This window comes from Cyprinus carpio, chromosome B22 (genome assembly GCF_018340385.1).
Source record: "Cyprinus carpio isolate SPL01 chromosome B22, ASM1834038v1, whole genome shotgun sequence".
Lineage (NCBI taxonomy): Eukaryota > Metazoa > Chordata > Actinopteri > Cypriniformes > Cyprinidae > Cyprinus > Cyprinus carpio.
Genome location: NC_056618.1, coordinates 17,029,231 through 17,051,526, shown reverse-complemented (window position 1 = coordinate 17,051,526; position 22,296 = coordinate 17,029,231). Strand labels below are relative to the sequence as shown.

The window sequence follows — 22,296 nt, the reverse complement described above, 5'->3', positions numbered from 1 at the left end:
AATAAACCAGAATTTAGTAAGTAAAAGAGCCTGGTAACTGACTTAGCCCAAAGTGATACATGTAAGAACGAGATCCATTTAGAAGATTTTGTGATTTTTATGGTTGAACCTGACTCGCTAGAATAGTTACCGAAAGAATTAAAAAATTATAGACTTTCAGAATGGTGTTGGGACATTAAGTACACCACTCGTCTACCAGAACTGACTCGCTAGAACATAAGACGGCATCGGACTAGAATTTTAATAGCTAACCGAATTTAAGAAATTAGATGAAGCTATAAGAGCTAGATGCATTTCGAAGGAAGATAGAGAAACATGGTTAGACTTAGTACCTTTTATACAAATGGTTTAAGACTGATTAGAAATCAGATATATGGACAAGGTTAAAGGTTCGAATGCATATATAAAATAGAGGCGAGATGACACACATTAGGCGAAGGAACCGACTCGATAGAAATGAATCCGGACTTTCCGAAGATATAAGAGCGAGGTTTTAACAGATGCATTTCGAAGGCAATAGCGCTCGCTAGATATGGAAACTACAATAATTTCCCTAAAATCGGAACTTTCCGAAAGGACTAAAAATATTCCAAGAAAATAGAGAGCGAAAGCGAGATTGGATTTCAGAAGGAAAAATGACTTAAACGCTAAGAAAGAATAAATGAGTTTTAATAGTTTACTTAGTAAAAATGAAATAAGATTGTCAGATGAAACTAGCTGTAGGGTGGAATATGTGGTGCGAGATGCCATTCTCGAAGGAACCGACTCTCTAGAAATGAATAGAGAAGGGATGTGAAGTTATCTGATATATGGGTGAATGATAAGGCGGAGGGGAGGATTGGAGAAGGAATTATTAATCCCAGTAAATTTACATAGGGGTGATTAAGTTGGCAGTAACGACTTTAGAAAAGCGAAGTTGTAGCGGAAAGTTGCTTTCCGAAGCTGTAGAAAGTTCGAGATGGAACATTTCGAAGGAAACCGACTCGCTAGAAATAGAAGATTAGACACTAGAATATAGTACTAAAACTTTTTTAAGAAAATTTGGGAAATGGCTTTCCATCCGAAGCTATTTTAAAGGCAGAAGAGTTATAGGACCAATGTGCCTTAACATCGCGAAAAGATGATAGATTGACCCATTATTTGAGAAAGTAAAAAATTGACCTTTTTTTCCCCATATCAAGTTTTTGGGGTGGGGTTTCGTAAGGGGCGAAGTACAATGTATTCATTATTATGAACCGACTCGCTAGAAAGAATCGGAAGAAAGCATAGATATGGCTTGAGAAAGAAGGGGTATTAATCCGAAGCTGAAATAGCGAGATGCATTTCGAAGGAAAGACCGGACTCCACAAGCTAGAAAGAATCGGGACTTTCCCGAATGCTAGAAAGCGAAAATGAGATGCATTTCGAAGGATTTAGCCGACGTCGCTAGAAAAGAATCGGACTTCTTGAGCAAATGAAGACTGATTAGGTTTCTTGGGAAGAAAAACTGACTTCATTTTGGAAAAAACTGGTTCTAGAAAAAGATGTTAATATCTAGATAGACAATGCATTTCGAAGGAACCGATATATTCCATCGCTAAATATCTAAAACATTGGAAAGAAGGCTCTAAGGCTAGTAGTGGATCTTTTACAAACATCCCCGGTATCTTCTATGCAATGGAAATTGGGTTGCCGAAGCTAGAAATGAGCGAGCCATGGATTTACAAGGAACCGACTCGCTTGGGGTGGAGAAAGAGATCGGACGAACCGACTCGCTAGAAAGAATCAGAGCGAGATGCATTTCGAAGGAACCAACCATCTAGAAAGAAACCGACTCACTATGAATCAGACTTTTCGAAGCTACATATAAGATCGCTAAGAAAGAATCGGACTTTCCGAAGCTACATATAAGAACAATTTACAGCGTACCGACTCGCTAGAGTGAACCTGATTGACAGAAAGTGAAGCTATAAAGTATGCAAGTAACAACAAATTGGGGGGATATGACATTCGAAGGTGGGTAAAAAATGTAGCGATCGTGGCGCTATCGTTCCAACAGGGAACTGCCAATTATTGCGCGCTGTAGAGCCGAAACGGATCTTTAAAAGACGTGAAATAAAGTGTCCTTAGAGACACTGGCTTGTGTAACTAGTAAACTTAGTAAATGAATTACACTTGTTTTGGCATTGAGAATAGGATTTGCGGTTTCGGTTCATTTTTGATTCAGAACATGACCCCTGCTGGATGATTTGATTCATAACGCTTCAGAATAATATGTGACGAACGCCACAATTAAACAAGCAAAATCCCCCCCACACGTTACACACAAAAACACACAATAAAAAACAACAGCTCTCATACAAACAAAATGGTCAATAAAATTAACGATGTATTCATAAATGCTGCCAGAGAAAGAGCGGGCGCGCCCCGAGACGCGTGACGTGTATGCGTGCGTGCGCGCTCGCGAGCGGAAGGAAGATGGCGGATGTTTGGAGTGAGGAGCTTCATGAGAGCAGCTGATAAAGAGAAACACAAACAAACACCAGCGGAGAAGAAGAAGAAGAAGCAGCAGCGCGCCGGCGAGAGACGGACCGAGACACCGGCGGACAGGTACGTGACGCGCGCGTCCGATCATCATCATCATCATCATCATCATCACCGGCTGTTAGCGCTCAGCTAATGAAGCCGCAGCTGAAAACACTCTCGAGTTACTGTACTGCACGAGAGTGAACACAGCGGGAGGTCCCTCCCGCGGCCCCCGGTACTAAACACGGTTTCTGATTAATCACGAGCTGTGACACACGTGATCACGAGCTGAGAGCGTCTTGAAGAACACCTGAGTCAGGGCTGACAGCCTAGAACAAAAAAACAAGCCCAGGTGCAGTTCGGAGGATCCTCGAGTAAACCCGTATTAGAATCCACGGTTTAGGCTGTTCTCCTGATACAGTTAGGACTTCAAACCCGCAGACATGAAAACAACCCGGTGTTAAAGGATCCGCTCACTGTCAGAATAAATATTTCCACGCCTGCGCACAGAGCTAATGCTAGCCAAGCGTTCGTGGTAAAAACAAACAAACAAACATTGTAAATAATATCTTTTTAAGACATTGACGGATTGTTTCGCGTGTCGTTACTCTCAGATCCGCAGACTGCGTCATGTCCGGCTGCGCAGACGGTGAGGACAGCTGCGCGGTTGCCATGGAGACGGAGGAGGTGCAGCCGGGCGTGCGCAGCATGGGGGAGCTCCCCGAGGAGGTGCTGGAGTACATCCTGTCCTTCCTGTCGCCCTACCAGGAGCACAAGACGGCCGCGCTGGTCTGCAAGCAGTGGTACCGCCTCATCAAAGGTCAGAGGTCACATGAGCTAACATAACCCAGAAGTCTTAATAATCGCGATTAATGAAGGTAACGGTAACCATAACGATCATGATAACCTCAATTACAGTGACATCAGCTTCACACCGAGAGCGATAACGATATTAGATATCGTCTGTTTATTCTAAGATCACACGTGTCTGTCGCTTTAAATTCTCCAGCTCGTTATAGCAGGATGGATTCTGATTGGCTGTCAATGTTTGTATAGTTCCAGTGATATCGTTTCTCCATGCCTTAATAATTATAGTTGTGCTGGGGACTCTGCTATTCTTTAATATTGAGAATGATTTTTAGAACGATATCTCTATCGTTATCATTATTGTTATCGTTATCTCTATCGTTATCTCTATCGTTATCGCTATCGTTATCGCTATCGTTATCTCTATCCTTATCTCTATCGTTATCTCTATCGTTATCGCTATCGTTATCTCTATCGTTATCTTTATCTCGATCGTTATCTTTATTGTTATTGTTATCTCTATCGTTATCTCTATCGCTGTCGCTATCTCTATCGTTATCGCTATCTTTTTTCGCTATCATTATCTCGATCGTTATCTTTATTGTTATCGTTATCTCTATCGTTATTGTTATCTTCATCTCTGTCGTTATCTCTGTCGTTATCTCTATCGTTATCTATCGTTATCGTTAAATTTATCTCTATCGTTATCTCTATCGTTATCTTCATCTCTGTCGTTATCTCTATCGTTATCGTTAAATTTATCTCTATCGTTATCTCTATCATTTTCGTTATCTTTATCGTTTTCGTTATCTCTATCGTTTTCGTTATCTCTGTTGTTATCGTTATCTCTGTCGTTATCTCTGTTGTTATCGTTATCTCTGTCGTTATCTCTGTTATCTCTATCTCTATCGTTATCTTTATCTCTATCTTTATCGTTATCTCTATCGTTATCTCTGTTATCTCTATCTCTGTCGTTATAGTTATCTCTGTCGTTATCTCTGTTATCTCTATCTCTGTTGTTATCTTTATCGTTTTCGTTATCTCTATCTCTATCGTTATCTCTATCTTTATCGTTATCTCTATCTTTATCGTTATCTCTGTCGTTATTGTTATCTCTGTCGTTATCGTTATCTCTACCATTATCTTTATCTCTATCGTTATTGTTATCTCTATCGTTATTGTTATCTCTATCGTTATCTCTATCGTTATCTTTATCTCTATCGTTATCGTTATCTCTATCGTTATCGTTATCTCTATCTTTATCGTTATCTCTATCGTTATCTCTATCGTTATCGTTATCTCTATCGTTATCTCTGTCGTTATCTCTATCTCTGTTGTTATCGTTATCTCTGTCTCTATCTCTATCGTTATCTCTATCGTTATCGTTATCTTTATCTTTATCGTTTTCGTTATCTCTATCTCTATCGTTATCTCTATCTTTATCGTTATCTCTATCATTATCGTTATCTCTGTCGTTATCGTTATCTCTGTCGTTATCGTTATCTTTATCTCTATCGTTATCTCTGTCGTTATCGTTATCTTTGTCATTTTCGTTATCTCTATCGTTATTGTTATCTCTATCGTTATTGTTATCTCTATCGTTATCTCTATCGTTATCTCTATCGTTATCGTGCCTGGTGTGAACAGGGCTACACACTCATATATTCTGTTAACAAAAACGTTTATTTTGGGTGTGATTAATCACGATTAATTGTTTGTCAGCACTAATCAGAATCCAGCGACTTTAAAGCGGCGACAAAACTGCAGAAAGAAATTGTTATAATCATTTTGGTTATTGAAAACGTTAGCATTATCAAAATAGTTTACTTATTGTTACAGCCACACACCATTATAGTTCTGCATTCCAGCATAAATATAGTTATTATTATAGTTCATCTTCATTATAGTAATCATTATCATTAAAGTTACCAGTTTAGCTAACATTATTGTATGAGTTGATATCATTGTAATTGTGGTTACCATTATCATTACAGTTATTGTTACCGTTATAGTATTATAGTTACTCTTATAGATATCGTTATTATTGTTGTAGTTACTGCCATAGTTATCATTGTAGCTATCGTAGGTATCACTATTGTTGCTGTTGTCGTTATTGTTATATAGTTATAGTTATTATAGTTCTTGTTATAGTTATCGTTGCAGTTATTATAATTACTGTTAAAGTTATTGTTGTTGTTCTAGTCTTTATTATAGTTATCACTGAAGCGGTCATTGTAGCTGTAGTGATTGTCTGAAAAGAATCAGGTTTGGATTGTAAAGTCAGTTCTGAGAGCAGCTGGCTCAGGGGCTTTTTATAGTTATCGCAGCTGGCTCAGGGGCTTTCTCTGGGTGCAGTAGAATTGAACTCAGAGAAATAGAATTTAATGGATTTTATGATAGTTATGGTTATGGTTACAGTGGGCTGTATGGATCTGGTTGTAGCTGTAGTGATTGTCTGAGTTATGATAGTTATGGTTACGGTTACAGTGGGCTGTATGGATCTGGTTGTGGCTGTAGTGATTGTCTGAGTTATGATAGTTATGGTTACGGTTACAGTGGGCTGTATGGATCTGGTTGTAGCTGTAGTGATTGTCTGAGTTATGATAGTTATGGTTATGGTTACAGTGGGCTGTATGGATCTGGTTGTGGCTGTAGTGATTGTCTGAGTTATGATAGTTATGGTTATGGTTACAGTGGGCTGTATGGATCTGGCTGTGGCTGTAGCGATTGTCTGAGTTATGATAGTTATGGTTATGGTTATGGTTACAGTGGGCTGTATGGATCTGGTTGTGGCTGTAGTGATTGTCTGAGATATGATAGTTATGGTTACGGTTACAGTGGGCTGTATGGATCTGGTTGTAGCTGTAGTGATTGGTCTGAGTTATGATAGTTATGGTTATGGTTACAGTGGGTACAGGGGGCTGTATGGATCTGGTTGTGGCTGTAGTGATTGTCTGAGTTATGATAGTTATGGTTATGGTTACAGTGGGCTGTATGGATCTGGTTGTAGCTGTAGTGATTGTCGTAGTTGTTATAGTTATGGTTATGGTTACAGTGGGCTGTATGGACCTGGTTGTGGCTGTAGTGATTGTCTGAGTTATGATAGTTATGGTTACGGTTACAGTGGGCTGTATGGACCTGGTTGTAGCTGTAGTGATTGTCTTAGTTGTTATAGTTATGGTTACGGTTAAAGTGGGCTGTATGGATCTGGTTGTGGTTGTAGCGATTGTCTGAGTTATGATAGTTATGGTTACGGTTACAGTGGGCTGTATGGATCTGGTTGTAGCTGTAGTGATTGTCTGAGTTATGATAGTTATGGTTATGGTTACAGTGAGCTGTATGGATCTGGTTGTAGCTGTAGTGATTGTCTGAGTTATGATAGTTATGGTTATGGTTACAGTGGGCTGTATGGATCTGGTTGTAGCTGTAGTGATTGTCGTAGTTGTTATAGTTATGGTTACGGTTACAGTGGGCTGTATGGATCTGGTTGTAGCTGTAGTGATTGTCTGAGTTATGATAGTTATGGTTACGGTTACAGTGGGCTGTATGGATCTGGTTGTGGCTGTAGTGATTGTCGTAGTTGTTATAGTTATGGTTATGGTTACAGTGAGCTGTATGGATCTGGTTGTAGCTGTAGTGATTGTCTGAGTTATGATAGTTATGGTTACAGTGAGCTGTATGGATCTGGTTGTAGCTGTAGTGATTGTCGTAGTTGTTATAGTTATGGTTATGGTTACAGTGAGCTGTATGGATCTGGTTGTAGCTGTAGTGATTGTCGTAGTTATGATAGTTATGGTTATGGTTACAGTGGGCTATATGGATCTGGTTGTGGTTGTGTCATGTGACACTGGGCTGTGAGACGAGTTTAACGGTCAGCCGGTGAACTTCTCTATGTATCTATATCAGAGTCTGTATATCTGTTCAGTGAAAGGAATCAGGTTTGGATTGTACAGTCAGTTCTGAGAGCAGCTGGCTGAGGGGCTTTCTCTGGGTGCAGTAGAATTGAACCCATAGAAATAGAATTTAATGGATTTTAATTATTCGTGGGTACAGTCCTAATTCTGCTCTGCAGGCGTTGTGTGGAGCTTTTCGTTGTACACGGAGAGTACTTTTACAGAATTCAGCCTGCAGAGTCTCTGTTGGGAGTTTGTTGGTGTGATGTTGGTTTTTTTGGGATATGATAATTTTAGTCTTTCTAAGGTTAGCTGACGAGGCCCATGTCTGTCAGACAGTGTGCAGGAGGTCCAGCTGCTGCTGCAGATCATCCTCAGACAGAAGACGTTTAGCTTCAGTGTCTGCTGGGGTAAGACCGGACTGTTCTAGGGCTCCTGCTCGTTCACTGATGTAGATACTGAATAGTGTAGGGCTTGAGCTACAGCTCTGTCTCACACCACGACTCTGTGTGTCTGTTAAAAGTTAAAGCCCCTCATGCCTGATGCAGTCAAAACCTTTCCTGAAGTCAACGAAGCATGAAAAGAGTTCTCTCTTATTTTGTCTGGTTTCTTTGTCAATTAGTGTATGTAGAGTGTATATGTGTTCTGATGTGCAGTACTCTCTCTCTCTGTGTGTATGTGACTGACTCTCTCTCTCTCTCTCTCTCTCTCTCTCTCTCTCTCTCTCTCTCTCCCACTCTCCCAAATACTGGCGTATCAGTGTTATCATGGTTTCCTGAGGGCCGTTCAGGAGGGAAACATCCAGTGGGAGAGTCGCACGTATCCATATCCTGGAACACCGATAACACAACGCTTCTCACACAGTCAGTGAACAGATCACACACACTCACACATAGGCTCACACACACACTCACACACACGCACACACACACGCTCTCACACACACACACACACACACGCACACACTCTCTCACACACAGGCTCACACACACACTCTCTCACACACAGGCTCACACACACACTCTCTCACACACAGGCTCACACACACACACGCTCACACACACACACACGCACACACTCTCTCACACACAGGCTCACACACACACTCTCTCACACACACAGGCTCACACACACACACTCACACACACACACACGCACACACTCTCTCACACACAGGCTCTTCACACACACACTCTCTCACACACAGGCTCACACACACACACTCTCACACACACACACACACATGCACACACTCTCTCACACACACACACACACACACTCACGCGCACACACACACTCTCACACGCACACACACATGCACACACTCTCTCTCACAGACTCACAAAGACACACACACTCACGCACACACCAGTTTCCTGATGTTGGTGTGTGCAGGGTTCGTACAAGGTGCTTGAAGTACTTGAATTTGACTTTTTTTTCACGTGGCCAAATATTAAAATAACATGATTTAAATGTCCTTGAATCACGCTGTAAAGTGAAACATGACCATGCCATTGGCACCCTCTGCAGGTATTTGTTATAATACATAATAAACTTAAGTTGGTTATGTTCATATTTTGTGTAGGCATATTACATTATGTATGCCTATTTTATCAGGGTTTTTGTATAAAACCATGTAATCACTTGGTTTTGATACTTAAGTCATACTGAAGCCTGGTTTTCACTTGTGTCTGTTTGTGTTACTAAAAATATCAGATTACTCAGTTGTCAAAATAATGAGTAGATTACTTGATTACCAAAACAATTATTAGTTACAGCCCTTGATTAGTTAAAATATTTCAAAATACAACTGCGTTGTTTTGTGTAATTAAAAGACAAATATCTTGTCATTTAAAAAAAATCTTAATAGTATTAAAATATTGTCTGATTCTAGTGAAGCAAGTATGTGTATATCTCGTGAGTGAAGTGTATCGTCACACTCCGCACTGTTGATGAGTGGTGATAGAGCTCATCATATCCAAGAGTATGATACAGCTTTCATTCTTCAGCTCAGTCATATCCAGGTGAAAATAATAATAATAATAATAATAATAATCAGTTAGAATAAGGAAAGCGATAACTTTGCCATAATATCCTTTCAAATGTTAAAGTTGTCACAGTCATTGCATGCTTTTGTGCTGCACTTTATTTGTGCCATTTAGTTTCATCAGTTTATTAGAATTTGAAAGATAATAACAAAATAGTTTGATAAGTGAGATCTCTGATTTTAGTCCTTGAAAGTCCTGGAATTTCATTTTGCAGTTTCTGTACGAACCCTGTGTGAATCGTCTGAATGAGATCACACTAGATTCTTTTGAAATGACTCTTTTGAACCAGTTCTTTTAATGAAGCACGAGTGATTAGATTGAATGATTCTGTAGAATGACTCACTGAATCAGAGCGTCTCAATCACTCACTGAAGAGATGTTGATGATTTAGTTGTATGAAATGCTAACTATTGACCGTACGCAGCGTAAGGTGTGTGTGTGTGTGTCGCAGGTGCGTGTTACTACGACTCGAATCAGTCGATGTACGTGTTCGGCGGCTGCACTCAGAGCAGCTGTAACGCAGCGTTTAACGATCTGTGGCGTCTGGATCTCAACAGCAAGGAGTGGATCCGGCCGCTGGCGTCAGGTCAGACTCGGTGGTGTGTGTGTGTGTGTGTGTGTGTGTGTGTGTGTGTGTGTGTGTGTGTGTGTGTGTGTGTGTGTGTGTGTGTGTGTGTGGGGCATCAGCTCCATCAGTCACGGCTCTTGTGTTGTGTTCAGGCTCGTATCCGTCTCCTAAAGCGGGAGCTACGCTGGTGATGTACAGGGATCTGCTGGTGCTGTTCGGCGGCTGGACGCGGCCCAGTCCTTACCCCCTGCACCAGCCCGAGCGCTTCTTCGACGAGATACACACCTACTCGCCCTCCAAGAACTGGTCAGACACTTCACCACAAACTGAGATTTACACATCATCTGAGTTCTGAATAAATCATCTCTCCATTGATGTGTGGTTTGTTAGGAGGATGATATTTGTCTGAGATACAACTATTTGAAAATCTGGAATCTGAGGGTGCAAAAAAATCTAAATATTGAGAAAATCATCTTTAAAGTTGTTCAAATGAAGTTCTTAGCAATGCATATTACTAATCAAAAATTAAGTTTTGATATATTTACAGTAGGACATTTACTAAATATCTAAACTAAATACATAGTATAGTATCCTCCTGCTGTCTGTTTTTCCTGGAAGACTCGTATAAAAGGTGAACAAAAATGGCCAAGCTCAGATAAACTAAATACTTTAAGACTGTCACCATTACACTGAAATGTGAAAATGAATGAAAAGTGTTTATTACAGCATACGTTTAGATCTGCTCCCAATGCATAAGATATTTTATGTGCATGTTTTCCCCGGCGCTAGTGTAATAAGTCTTTTATTAATTTTTTATGATTTTTTTTTTAACAATAATATTTGCTCTATGAAAAGTTGTATCTCTCTGGATTATGTTTTAATACCTTATTTAAATTTGAATCCATCAAAGCATATCTTACCAGTTGAATTAATAAAATCTTAACAATTTAATAATTTATTAAACTTTTAACATTAATAGCTCCTTAATGAAGTGTTTGAATACAAATTTATAATGAAAAAATAAAATCTAAAATAAATCCATGATTAACGTTGTCACTTATTTAATATATAATAAATATAACAATTTCTTTGCATTAAAAAAAAAATTTCCAATAAAACAATGAGTGTAAATAAATATTTTGACAGATTTTCTTAAAATGTTTTAATATTCTGAATCATTGATGAACGGACTTTAACTGAGAATTGTGTGTTTACTGTTTTGCATTATTACATAAGAGCAATACATCAATCGAATCTGTAAAGGGTCTACTTTTTTTTGTATACAGACATAATAACAACAAAACTTTGTGCATTTATAAAATAAAGATAACAAACAAGGAGTGCTGTCTGCAGCCTTTGTCTGCGCTGATCTTCAGATACAAACGCGTCATTAAAATGAACTGTAACTCAGTGAATACTCAACGAAGAGACATGAGAGAGATATCTATAGAAACTAAACTAAACAAGTGCTGCTGAAAACAAATATTCTGTGATAAAGTAATCCATATGAAAACATTGTTTCTGTTGAATACTGTAAACCGTCTTTGATGCGATCTCTCACTGATTAGATAAAGGAGTCTTGAGTTAAGAGACTGTATCGTACTGTACTATACAGCAGCAGTATCTTTCAGTCATGATGTGAACTCAACTTTTGTTCTGCCATTTGTCTTGAGCTTCAACTGTGTCTGTGTTTGATTTGGTTTTATGACTGGGTTCTGTGATCTGTCCGTGTTTCCTGCATGGTGTGACTCAAGGGAAGCTGTGTGTGTCAGACAGGAAGTGGAGCCTGTAACTCCGCCCCTTTCTCGCCCGCAGGTGGAACTCCATCGTGACGACTCACGGGCCGCCGCCGATGGCGGGACACTCGTCCTCCGTGATGGGCAGCACTATGGTGGTGTTCGGAGGCTCTCTGGGCGCGCGGCAGATGTACGTATGACCTGAGAGTCGTCCGCGAGCGATCCGAGCGTGTGTTTATCCTGTGTGTGTGTGTGTGTGTGTGTGTCGCAGGAGTAACGAGGTCTGGCTTCTGGATCTGGAGCAGTGGTGCTGGTCCAAACCAGCCGTCAGCGGCCCGTGTCCTCACCCTCGCGGGGGACAGTCTCAGGTAACACTGCCTCCTCAGTCTCTCTCTGACTCCCATGATGCTTTGAGTCTGAGCCACTCACTGTGTCCCCTCGTGATCCTCAGATCGTGATCGACAGCGAGACGCTGCTGATTCTGGGCGGCTGCGGCGGGCCGAACGCTGTGAGTATCTGCTGAGTGTGTGTGTGTGTGTGTGAGAGTCTGTGTGTGTGAGAGTCTGTGTGTGGGTTTGTGTGTGAGAGAGGGTGTGTGAGTCTGTCTGTGTGTGTGTGTGTGTTGATGCGCTGCAGTGACGTCTGTGTGTGCAGCTGCTGAAGGATGCGTGGCTGCTGCACATGAGCGCCTCCCCCTGGACGTGGCAGCAGCTGCGTGTGGAGAACGAGGATCACGGCGCTCCGGAGCTCTGGTGTCATCCGGCCTGCAAGGTGAGCCTTCAAACCTTCACTTCCTGATTAGAGAGCTGAGACAGAAACTCACAACTGTGAGGAAAAAGTCAGAATTATAAGATGAAAAGTTCACAGTTCCAACAAAACAAACAAGCAAACAGGATGTAAACTCAGAACTGTGATGAGGTCAGAATTCTCAATGTAAGTTTTCACAATTCTATTAAACTATTGCGAGAGAAAATATCTGAATTGTGAGATAAAAAGTCGTAATTACATCATTTTGTCTGCTTAAACTCCCCCTTCTCTTACAATCCGCTGCAGCGTCACATTCAGATCCACTCTACATTTTCTGTGATGATCTGTTTCTCTCAGATATACATTGCAATACAGAAAACAAGATTTGCAAGATGTAAGGTCAAAATACAAGTAAAAAACCACAAATCACACCCCCCACTCTCTCTCTCTCTCAGGTGGGTCAGTGTGTGGTGGTGTTCTCTCAGGCTCCGTCAGGTCGAGCTCCTCTCAGCCCGAGTCTGAACTCTCGGCCCTCGCCCATCAGCTCAACACCCGCCCCTCTGGGGCCGGACCCGCCCTCCCTGCGCTCACAGTCTCCGGTGCGCGGCGGCGCAGCAGGCGTTGTGCTCGAGGAGGCGCCCTGTGTGAACGGCCGCTGGGGGACCCTGCGTCCGAGAGCGTCGGCCCGAGCATCATCGCCCTCGCGGGGCCCCGACAGCCCGCCGCTGCTCAACGGCTCCTCGCCCTCCACCAGCCCAGTGCAGGCGGCGTCTCCACCCACTCGCCCGCAGGTGGAGTACAGCTGGGACAGCTCGCCCGCTGCCGAGTTGCCTGCTTCTAACGGGCTGCACACGCCTCCGCAGGCCGGGTCACCGTGCACCCCTCCGGGGGCTGTTTCTCCCGCCGCCCTGCGCCGTAGTCTGGAGGCCGTCAAAGCTTCCTCCTCACTGCCGTCCTCTTCCTCGCTGTCCCAGCCGGGGGCGTCCACCGGCACATCGCCCGCCTCCTCCAGCCCCCCGCAGGCCGCCGACGGACCGCCCATCCCACCCATCGCCCGCCGCCTCGCCCACCACCCGCCGCAGAGCCTGAACGTGGGCAAGCCGCTGTACCAGTCGCTCAACTGCAAGCCCATGCAGATGTACCTGCTGGACATTTCTCGTGCCAAGTCGGGCGGCGTGGTGTCGTGGCGGGCGTACGGGAGCGGCGGAGCACCCAGCGCCATCACCGGGCCGCCCGAGACCAGCCTGCACACGGTGGTTCAGGGCCGCGGCGAGCTCATCATCTTCGGCGGCCTGATGGACAAAAAGCAGAACGTGAAGTATTACCCCAAGACCAACGCCTTGTACTTCGTCCGCGCCAAGAGGTAGTGGAGGAACCACAACGACTGCTGCCCTTACACTAACTTACCTTAATACAGCGCACACATATAAAGGACACTCAACATAGATGTGCTTTCAGTTTCTGAGCGAGCGGATGATGTGCTCTGTGAGAGAGAACTCGAGAAGGGAATGTTTTATTGTTTCTGTCGCATTTCACCCTCAGAAACGCTGAGCTGACAAAAGGAAACGATTTTCAGAGGAACTGATGAAATTGACCTTTTTTACCGCTCTTTCAGCCTGCAATGTTTACATTAAACGTGTGTGAGAGTGTGTGTGTGTGTGAGGGAATGAGACTGTGGATTGTAAACAGAAATAAAGTTCTTCATGTCTTAATTCACTGATATAATGTTGTGTGTGTCTTGATCTTATAACAGAATAAAGCTGTGCGGTCATCTCACTTCACACAATTCTACTGCATGCCACATTTTAATGTAATTATTTTATTTTAGGTATATCAATTTAAAAACTGCACCTTCAGTGGCCTGCAGCACGAAGCCGGTTTCAGTTTTAAACCCAGGAAAGTTCACGTTTAGTTTGAGCAAACTCTTGAGTTTTCAGGCTCCAGAAGGTTGGTTTTGAGCGGGGTTCGTCACCATGCTAAGTTACGCTACTACTTATTTATTATATTTATATTATATTAATTGTAATTGTTTATAATTCATATAAAATATCTATATAATAATTATATGAAGTGGAAATTAATTTTAAAAATCGTATTTACATTTAATATATATTAATTTTTTTATAATTCATATATTTAAGTAATTATTATATGAAGTGGCAATTAATTTTAAAGGTGACATATTATGCCCCTTTTTATATTATGTAATATAAGTCTCTGGTGTCCCCAGAATGTGTCTGAAGTTTCAGCTGAAAATACTCCACAGATCATTTATTATATCATTTAGAAAAATGTCTGTTTTGAGTGGAAGCAGAAACACGCTGTTTTCGGGCCTGTCTCTTTAAATGCAAATGAGCTGCAGCTCCCCGCCCCCTTTTCCAGAACAGAGCAGTCATTACAGCTCAGACCAACTAAAAACATCTGTTTCGGTTCTGATTATCATGTTTATCGAGCTGGAATCATGCGTTTTATGCCATATGAGTTTGAACTCCTGACAGACACGGACAGAGAGCAGCTGTCACAGCACGTGAGTGCTAAACCCAGCTCTCTTTCACATTGCTTTAAAACTCCCTGTTAGTGTTTTTAGGATGTTGTGTTATGAGTGATCAAGTCAAGTCAACCTTTATTTATATAGCACATTTAAAAACAACAGAGGTTGAGCCAAAGTGCTTTACAAATTAATAAAAATTTTAAAAACAACAACACATAATTCTATCAACATCAACACGTAATTTATAATCTATTCAAAAGGCTACAGAGAACAGATATGTCTTCAAGGATGACTTAAAAATGGCTAAAGATGAAGATGACCTCACATAGAGAGGAAGACTATTCCACAATTTCGGACCCCTCACCGAAAAAGCGTGATCACCTTTAGATTTATAGCGGCAGCGAGGAACCGTCAGTAACAGTTGGTCAGAGGACCTTAGTGCTCTAGTCGGAGAGTAAGGATGTAAAAGATCACTGATGTACTTGGGAGCGAGGCCAGATAATGCTTTGTAAACAAACATCAAAGTTTTGAAATCCACCCTAAATTTGACCGGGAGCCAGTGTAAGTTTCTCAGCGCTGGGGTAATGTGATCCTTTTCCTTAATCCAAGTAACAGTCTGGCTGCAGCATTCTGAACAAGTTGTAAACGAGATAATGTATTTTGGGGCAGGCCACTGTACAATGAATTACAATAATCTAACCTAGATGTAATAAATTAATGGATTACAATTTCCAAGTTAGAAGGGGAAAGCAAAGATTTAATTTTAGCAATTTGTCTCAGTTGGTAAAAACTGCTTTTTACAACGGCACTAATCTGCTTGTTGAAAAAGAAGGGAGGAGTCAAAAATTACTCCAAGGTTCCTCACAGGGTCTTGTATGTTCGATGCTAACGGGCCTACAGTAGTTCGACAACTAGTCCAGGTTGACTGGACAAGGAGGATCCAAGAATCAGGACTTCCGTTTTGCTCTCATTTAATTGTAAAAAGTTATTTGCCAGCCACTGTTTTATATCTTTAAAACAATTTAATGCATTGTTAGATGCACGGTTCTTGTCTATACTCACGGGAAAATAAAATTGGGAGTTGTCGGCATAGCAGTGATAGGATGTACTATACTTCTGAAAGATGGAACTCAGGGGAAGCATGTACAATGAAAATAACAGGGGTCCTAAAATTGACCCCTGAGGGACACCACATTTTAAATGAGACGAAGCAGAAGAGAAATTGGCCATGTTCACAGAGAAAGTCCTTTCTTTTAAATAGGAAGAAAACCACTGAAGGGTTGTCCCATGAATGCCCACCATGCATTCTAAACGTTTCAGAAGAATATCATGATCAATTGTATCAAACGCAGCACTGAGATCTAACAAAACTAGGACCACTGGCGAACCTGAATCCATAGATAATAAGATATCGGTTTTGATCCTAAGTAATGCAGATTCAGTGCTGTGCAAACATCTGAAACCAGACTGAAATGTATCCAAAATATTAAATGCATTTAAATAGGAGTAGAGCTGAGAGTAGACGACTCTCTCCAAAATCTTAGAAATAAAAGGCAATTTGGAGATCGGTCTGTAATTATCATGTATTGCCGGATCCAGATAAGCTTTCTTCAAAAGGGGATGTATATAATTGCATGCTTAAAGCTAACTAGGCAAAATGCCACTTGCTAATGAGCTGTTGACTATAGCTGTCACACTGGCATTAAGTGTCATAAAAACTTCTTTAAAAAGACGTGTAGGAAGTGAATCCAGCTTATAGCTTGAACACTTCAGCTTAGCGACTATGTCTGCTATTTGTTCTGATGTAACTAGTTCGAAATTAGTCAGAGAACTGGTAACTGGAGTAGTTTGAGGTTGATCAAATGGAACAGGTATAATTCCACATTTGATTTGCTCAATTTTATGAGTAAAAGAGTGTAGAAATAATTCACAGTTCTCTTTTGAAGCTTCCAGAACAATGTTTTCTGTTGGATTTAAAACCGAATTAATTGTCTTAAACAAAACTTTCGGCCTATTTGCATTTTCAGAGATCACTGTAGAAAAATAGTTGGCTTTTGCATCCTTAACAGCTCTCTGATAATTTGTCAAACATTCTTTTAGGATGCCATAAGAGACTTGAAGCTTATCTTGTTTCCATTTTCGCTCAGCTATTCTGCACTCTTGCCTGAGAGCGCGAGTTTCATCATTTAACCAAGGCTGAGAGACACTCTTAATCCTCCTGAACTTAAATGGAGCAACATTATCAAGTGTGAATGTACAAGACTCATTAAAAGCTTCTACCAAAGATTCTGTATCAGGCCCAATTGATACATCATTCAAAAAATGCATTTGATAGAATTCTGAAAAAAGATTGGCAGTAGACGAGTGGATAGACCTTAATTTACATGAAGGCTGAACGTATGTAGGGCGGGGACAGGTAAACACAGACTCAAATATTAATGAATAATGGTCAGAAATTCCCGAATCTAGAATCTCCAAATTAAACACAGAGAAACCATATACAAGGTCAAAAGTGTGACCCTTGTTGTGGCGGGCGTACGGGAGCGGCGGAGCACCCAGCGCCATCACCGGGCCGCCCGAGACCAGCCTGCACACGGTGGTTCAGGGCCGCGGCGAGCTCATCATCTTCAAGATGACTGGTATTTCGTTGTTATCAGACTGGTCAGTCTGTCGGCTGCAAAAATATCGACGCTTTGACCCTTGATGAATATAACGGCGACGCGCGATTCCAAGTGCAGCGCAATGATTGTATATTCCATCTGACAAACGATCCGAGGAGTTCATACTCCGCAACTCCGAAAATGAATAAGATCGGACCATATCAGAGAAACAAAGAGATCTCTGTTGTGAGTGGCGAGGACAGGTAGTAAAATTCCAAAGGGCCAAAAGAAGCAGCAGGAGACAGATCATTCTCACCGTATCCTCCAGAAAGTCGCACTTAAATTCCACACACGCCGGTCCCACGATGATGTTCACAATAAAACATACGGCCTAGATTCATGTCACGGTGAGTGCAGCGATGTTAATCTCCTTTAAGCAATCCAATCCAATGTGAAGTATGACATAAATTTCGGCACATTTAAGAGTCACTAATCCATGAAGATAAATCTGTAAAACTATATTAAAATTTCAACTTAAGGACCCAAAGAGCAGCGGCAGTCAAACACGCCAGCGTTCACTCAAGTGTGTTTGGTAAAAAAACCTTTGCTAGTGTGATGAAAGAATGGCTTGATTTGAGACATTAATAGAGTGTTTTAGTGCATTTTGAAATGAACTGCTGTCCAGTTGAAAGATTGATAGAAGAACTGTGAGAAGAGTTTTGAAAAAGTGACTAGAGTCAGTGATTGTAAAAAAAGAGTTTTTAATGTTAAAATCAGTTATTTATTGTAATTTTGCGTTGTTTTTATAATGACCATTTTTGTCAGTTGAACCCTATTATTTCTAGTTTAAGTGAATTAAAAACAGCATGTGCTTTTCTCTGATGTGGTCAATGGTCACATGACATGCAGGTAAACAAACTAAAATATCAACTCTCTCTAGTACGTGTTTAATTCAACTGGTGTCATTTTAAAGTTATTTTCTTACTGTAATTTTACATTTTTATGATTAAATGTAGCCTATTATTAGCCTTTCAGCAGCTCACGACCCTCACGAAGCTGGAGACGATATAAAGATGACAAGACGCTTCAAGTCATGAGTACTATTTGATACAAATGTTGTATTATTTAACCAGTATTAAAGTTTCACTACATGTTGTTCCTGAAACCACACTTTTGGAATCAAGATAATCAAAGGTGATCAAACCAAGCACGCCCTGATAAAACATGTTTGATGGGTAAAGGTTGGTGGATATTAATACTCAGATTAAAACATGTGGGTCATGAATGGCTTGTTCTGCAGTGGGTATAAACAACATGATCGCACTGATTTGGAAGCATGTTTCTTCTCCCAACATTTAGACTGCTTTCATTGAGTTTGTTCATGGTGTATAAATCTCTGTTTGCCATTCGTTGTTCATATAGGAATTTCTAACAGGTTTTAGACCCATAAGAGATATTATTTACCACAGAAATCCTATGACATGTGCTTGCTTGTGTTTTGATAAGTAGGCCTGTCCCTAAACACACACAAAGTAGACACTCGTGTAGCTTTCACCTGTTTTTATTTATTTATTTTTTTAAACCTGACCATGTATTTTATATTAATACAGGTGTTAATAAAACTTTAACAGAATCAGTTGCTGTCTTTAATCAGCAAAATTAAAGTCATTAAAATATACAAATGACTGTATGGTTTGATTAAGTCATTTGTTATTGAAAAGTAAAACATCTTAATTGTTATAAGAAAAACATGGTTAAAGTTCTGCAGCGTTGCTGTTTTCACAACATTTGAGTCAAAATGAGTTTTATCTGAAGCACAGTGCAGTATGTGATTAAAGACAAAATCACACAGATAAAGACCTTTTCACAAGCTTGCATTTTGTCCATTAAATGTATCATTTATATTCCAGTTCATGTGTGTAAAAAACATTCAGTTTTGGCTTTGTTATTAAAAGCTTTTTGGAATGATTGAGCAAGCGATTAGAAATGGCACAGAATAATCATCATAACAAACTCAAGGTAAAATAAGAATATTATAAAAATTCATGTATTGGAGCATATTCCTCAGGTACAGCATTAGGACGATCACTAACCATGACACAATCTATAAATTATTTTGCATATTAACAATTGTACACTAAGTATAATGTCCTTCTACGCTGAAACACCTTCCTGAAAACCTTGTGTGCTCCAGTGACAGCGCACTGAACTGATGAATCCTGATGTGTGCTCCGCGCAGAGATCAGACAACACTTCTTCTGTGAGATCACGGGACTCGCATCATTACTCCGCTGATTCTTAGGTTCTGTGAGACCGTTCAGAGTTCACCGTTCTGTGGTGATTCTCCGCGGATGCAGCGTCTCTCTGCAGTGTGTCCAGCAGACAGTCCGCCTCAGGATGATGACGGACTTCTTTTCTTTTCTTTATTTAATCCTGAGTCTCTGATTAAACAGCGTTAATCTCTTTCTCTTTCCCTGTGGCTGCCTTGGAATATTTACTAACTATCAGCCGAGTCCCTGACGAAAATTAACCACAAATAATAATAATAAAAAAACATGGTTACTGTAGTTAAATCATGTTAACAACAAATAACCATGGTTTCGCTACACTAACCATAAAGTGTTTGTAGTAGTCATACAAATAGCAGTCAATAATAAAAAAAAAACCCTGGATACGCTTTTACTACAAATGAAACCACAGTTACCTTTCGTACGGGTTATTATTATTATGAATTATATGGTGGCGGATGAGTTCTGCTTGTGTTCAGAGTATCAGTGTTTGTACCTTTACCTCAAACAGAAGCTGATCACTACAGAAACTTCATCTGATGCACGTATGCACAGATAATAAACGCTGTTAATGACTAACTGAACACATGTTCCTCACAGACACTCTCAGTCTGCGCGTACACGTGTGTGATTGTTTATATAATGTGACATCAAAGCGAATCGTGTGGGTCTGAATCGGGCTCAGATCTGAGTCTGGAGTGATATTCTGTGGGCGGAGGATCCTGCAGCTGTGACGTCACCGATGCATTCCACAGCCCCTCCCCCTCTGCGCTCCTTTAGCCCCTCCCCCAGACTCCAGCGTGACGCAGGCTCTTCTTGTGCTCTCCAGGTTAAACTCACACTGCTGCAGCTCCACAGCTGTCTTTTATAGTTTCTGTAGCTGAAGTTCACACAGTTTGTGTAGCTGACATAGCTGATGTAGTTCTCACTGACCGTGTGAGTGTAATGCGGGAGAGAGAGACTGAGAAAATCAGAGAGAGAGAGAGAGCTGATGAAGACAGGTGTGTTTCAGCGGCTCCTCAGAAGAGTCTTCTGTTCACAGACGAGACACACACACTCCTCACAATACACCTGATCACACACAATCAACACATGGCTGATAAAATACTTCACATTTCACTATATATCCAACTACAGTAACCGTCCAAATGTGAGAGAAATAGCTGGGTAATACTTACATTTTTCTATATAACCATCTGTACTATACACAGGCTTGGTGAGCAGAAGAGACTTCTTTCAGAAACATTAAATTAAATATCTTCCTGTTCAAAACTTTTGACCGCTAGTGTACAACTTTATATATAGAGTTGTGTGATTATATAGTTTATATTTTGCTATATACCCACCTATACTATATATTTAACCTTATATATAGACCTGAGCAATTATATAGTTGACTTTTTTATATATATCCAACTTTACATATAGAGCTGTGCGATAATATAGTTTATGCATTATTATATATCTAACTATACTTTATATAAATAGCCTGGTGATATAATATTTATGTTTAGCTATATATCCTGCTGTACTGTATATTCAACTGCGTGTATAGAGCTGGCCGATAATATAGGAACATGTAAACAGTCACACAGATGAGATTTGCTATATATTACTGTATGTATGACACACGTGTGTGTTAATATCATGTGTGTGATTTGATCAGTGACTGTTGACCTGTTAGCAGCTGTGAGCAGTGACCCCGTGACCCCGTGACCCTGAGCCCAGACCGCCCCTGCACAGGTCAGTGAGTTTCCCCGTAGTGTGTGTGTGTGTGTGTGTGTGTGTGTGTGGCTGTTGTTCTTCTGTCAGGACAGCGCTGCTTCGATCGGCGTCCTCAGACGTGAACGAGCCGTCAGCTGCTGAGAAACCTCAGTTCAAGTTCATCTCAGGTGTGTGTAAGGGCTGAAGCCTGTGTGATTCCTAGATACAGAACCAGAGAGAGACACGAGTAGCGTAGCTGCTGTTCCAGTCAAGCAAAAGAATGAAAATGTGCATTGAGGTGAAGAGTGTCTTTAATCTAGGTTAACCCCTGGTTGTGTGTGTGTCAGATGTGTGTGGATTCTGTCTGACCCGCCATCGAGGCTCTGAACAGAACGTACAACACGGCTGCCACCAGGTGCCTCCTAACAAACCACAGCAATCATATCTGTGTCCCTGGAGCACAGACCCCAACACCCAGCCGACGAGCAGACAGCCAATCAGAGAGCAGAGGTTTGCGCAGGGGGAAGTTTGTGCATTTGAACGTGTTTGAAAGTCCAGCGCCTCCCAAAGACGTATGATGCATGGTAAAATACTACTAATGTGTTCCTCAGTATCTGATGTGATGTGGAAACACTTCTCAGATGCACAGAACTGAGTCTTCCTGACTGTACACACGCAGCAGCCGATTTGAGAAAGAAACATTTAAAAGAGCAATTAGGGAGAATTATCAATCATTTATTGCTTTTGTGCAATCATATAATCCATAAAAAGGACCTGTATTCTGATTAGAAGTGTTTTATCCTCCTGAGACCCTGCTCACATGAGGACATTATATCTGAGTGAAGAGCAGATCTTCAGACAGAACCAGTGACTGGAGCTTTAGACCGCTCCCTCTGACTGACATTAATG

The 22,296-nt window shown here is 41.1% G+C and overlaps 1 protein-coding gene across 1 annotated transcript; it reads left to right on the top strand.

Annotated features, from left to right (window-relative positions):
* Positions 1–2,395: 2,395 nt before the first annotated feature.
* On the top strand, positions 2,396–14,024 carry LOC109101826 (F-box only protein 42-like). Its single transcript, XM_042749068.1, has 10 exons — positions 2,396–2,589; positions 3,120–3,326; positions 7,953–8,068; positions 9,705–9,839; positions 9,974–10,127; positions 11,637–11,747; positions 11,829–11,925; positions 12,009–12,065; positions 12,212–12,328; positions 12,760–14,024. The coding sequence occupies exons 1-10, from the start codon at positions 2,465–2,467 to the stop codon at positions 13,669–13,671; spliced, it is 2,031 nt and encodes a 676-aa protein (XP_042605002.1). The 5' UTR covers positions 2,396–2,464; the 3' UTR covers positions 13,672–14,024.
* The last annotated feature ends 8,272 nt before the right edge of the window (positions 14,025–22,296 follow it).

Excerpts from the sequence above, each read along its gene's own strand:
- LOC109101826 (XM_042749068.1), top strand. The coding sequence starts at position 2,465 with ATGTTTGGAGTGAGGAGCTTCATGAGAGCAGCTGATAAAGAGAAACAC. Across the intron at positions 8,069-9,704 it reads AACACAACGCTTCTCACACA|GTGCGTGTTACTACGACTCG; the intron begins GTCAGTGAACAG and ends TGTGTGTCGCAG. Across the intron at positions 9,840-9,973 it reads GATCCGGCCGCTGGCGTCAG|GCTCGTATCCGTCTCCTAAA; the intron begins GTCAGACTCGGT and ends TGTTGTGTTCAG.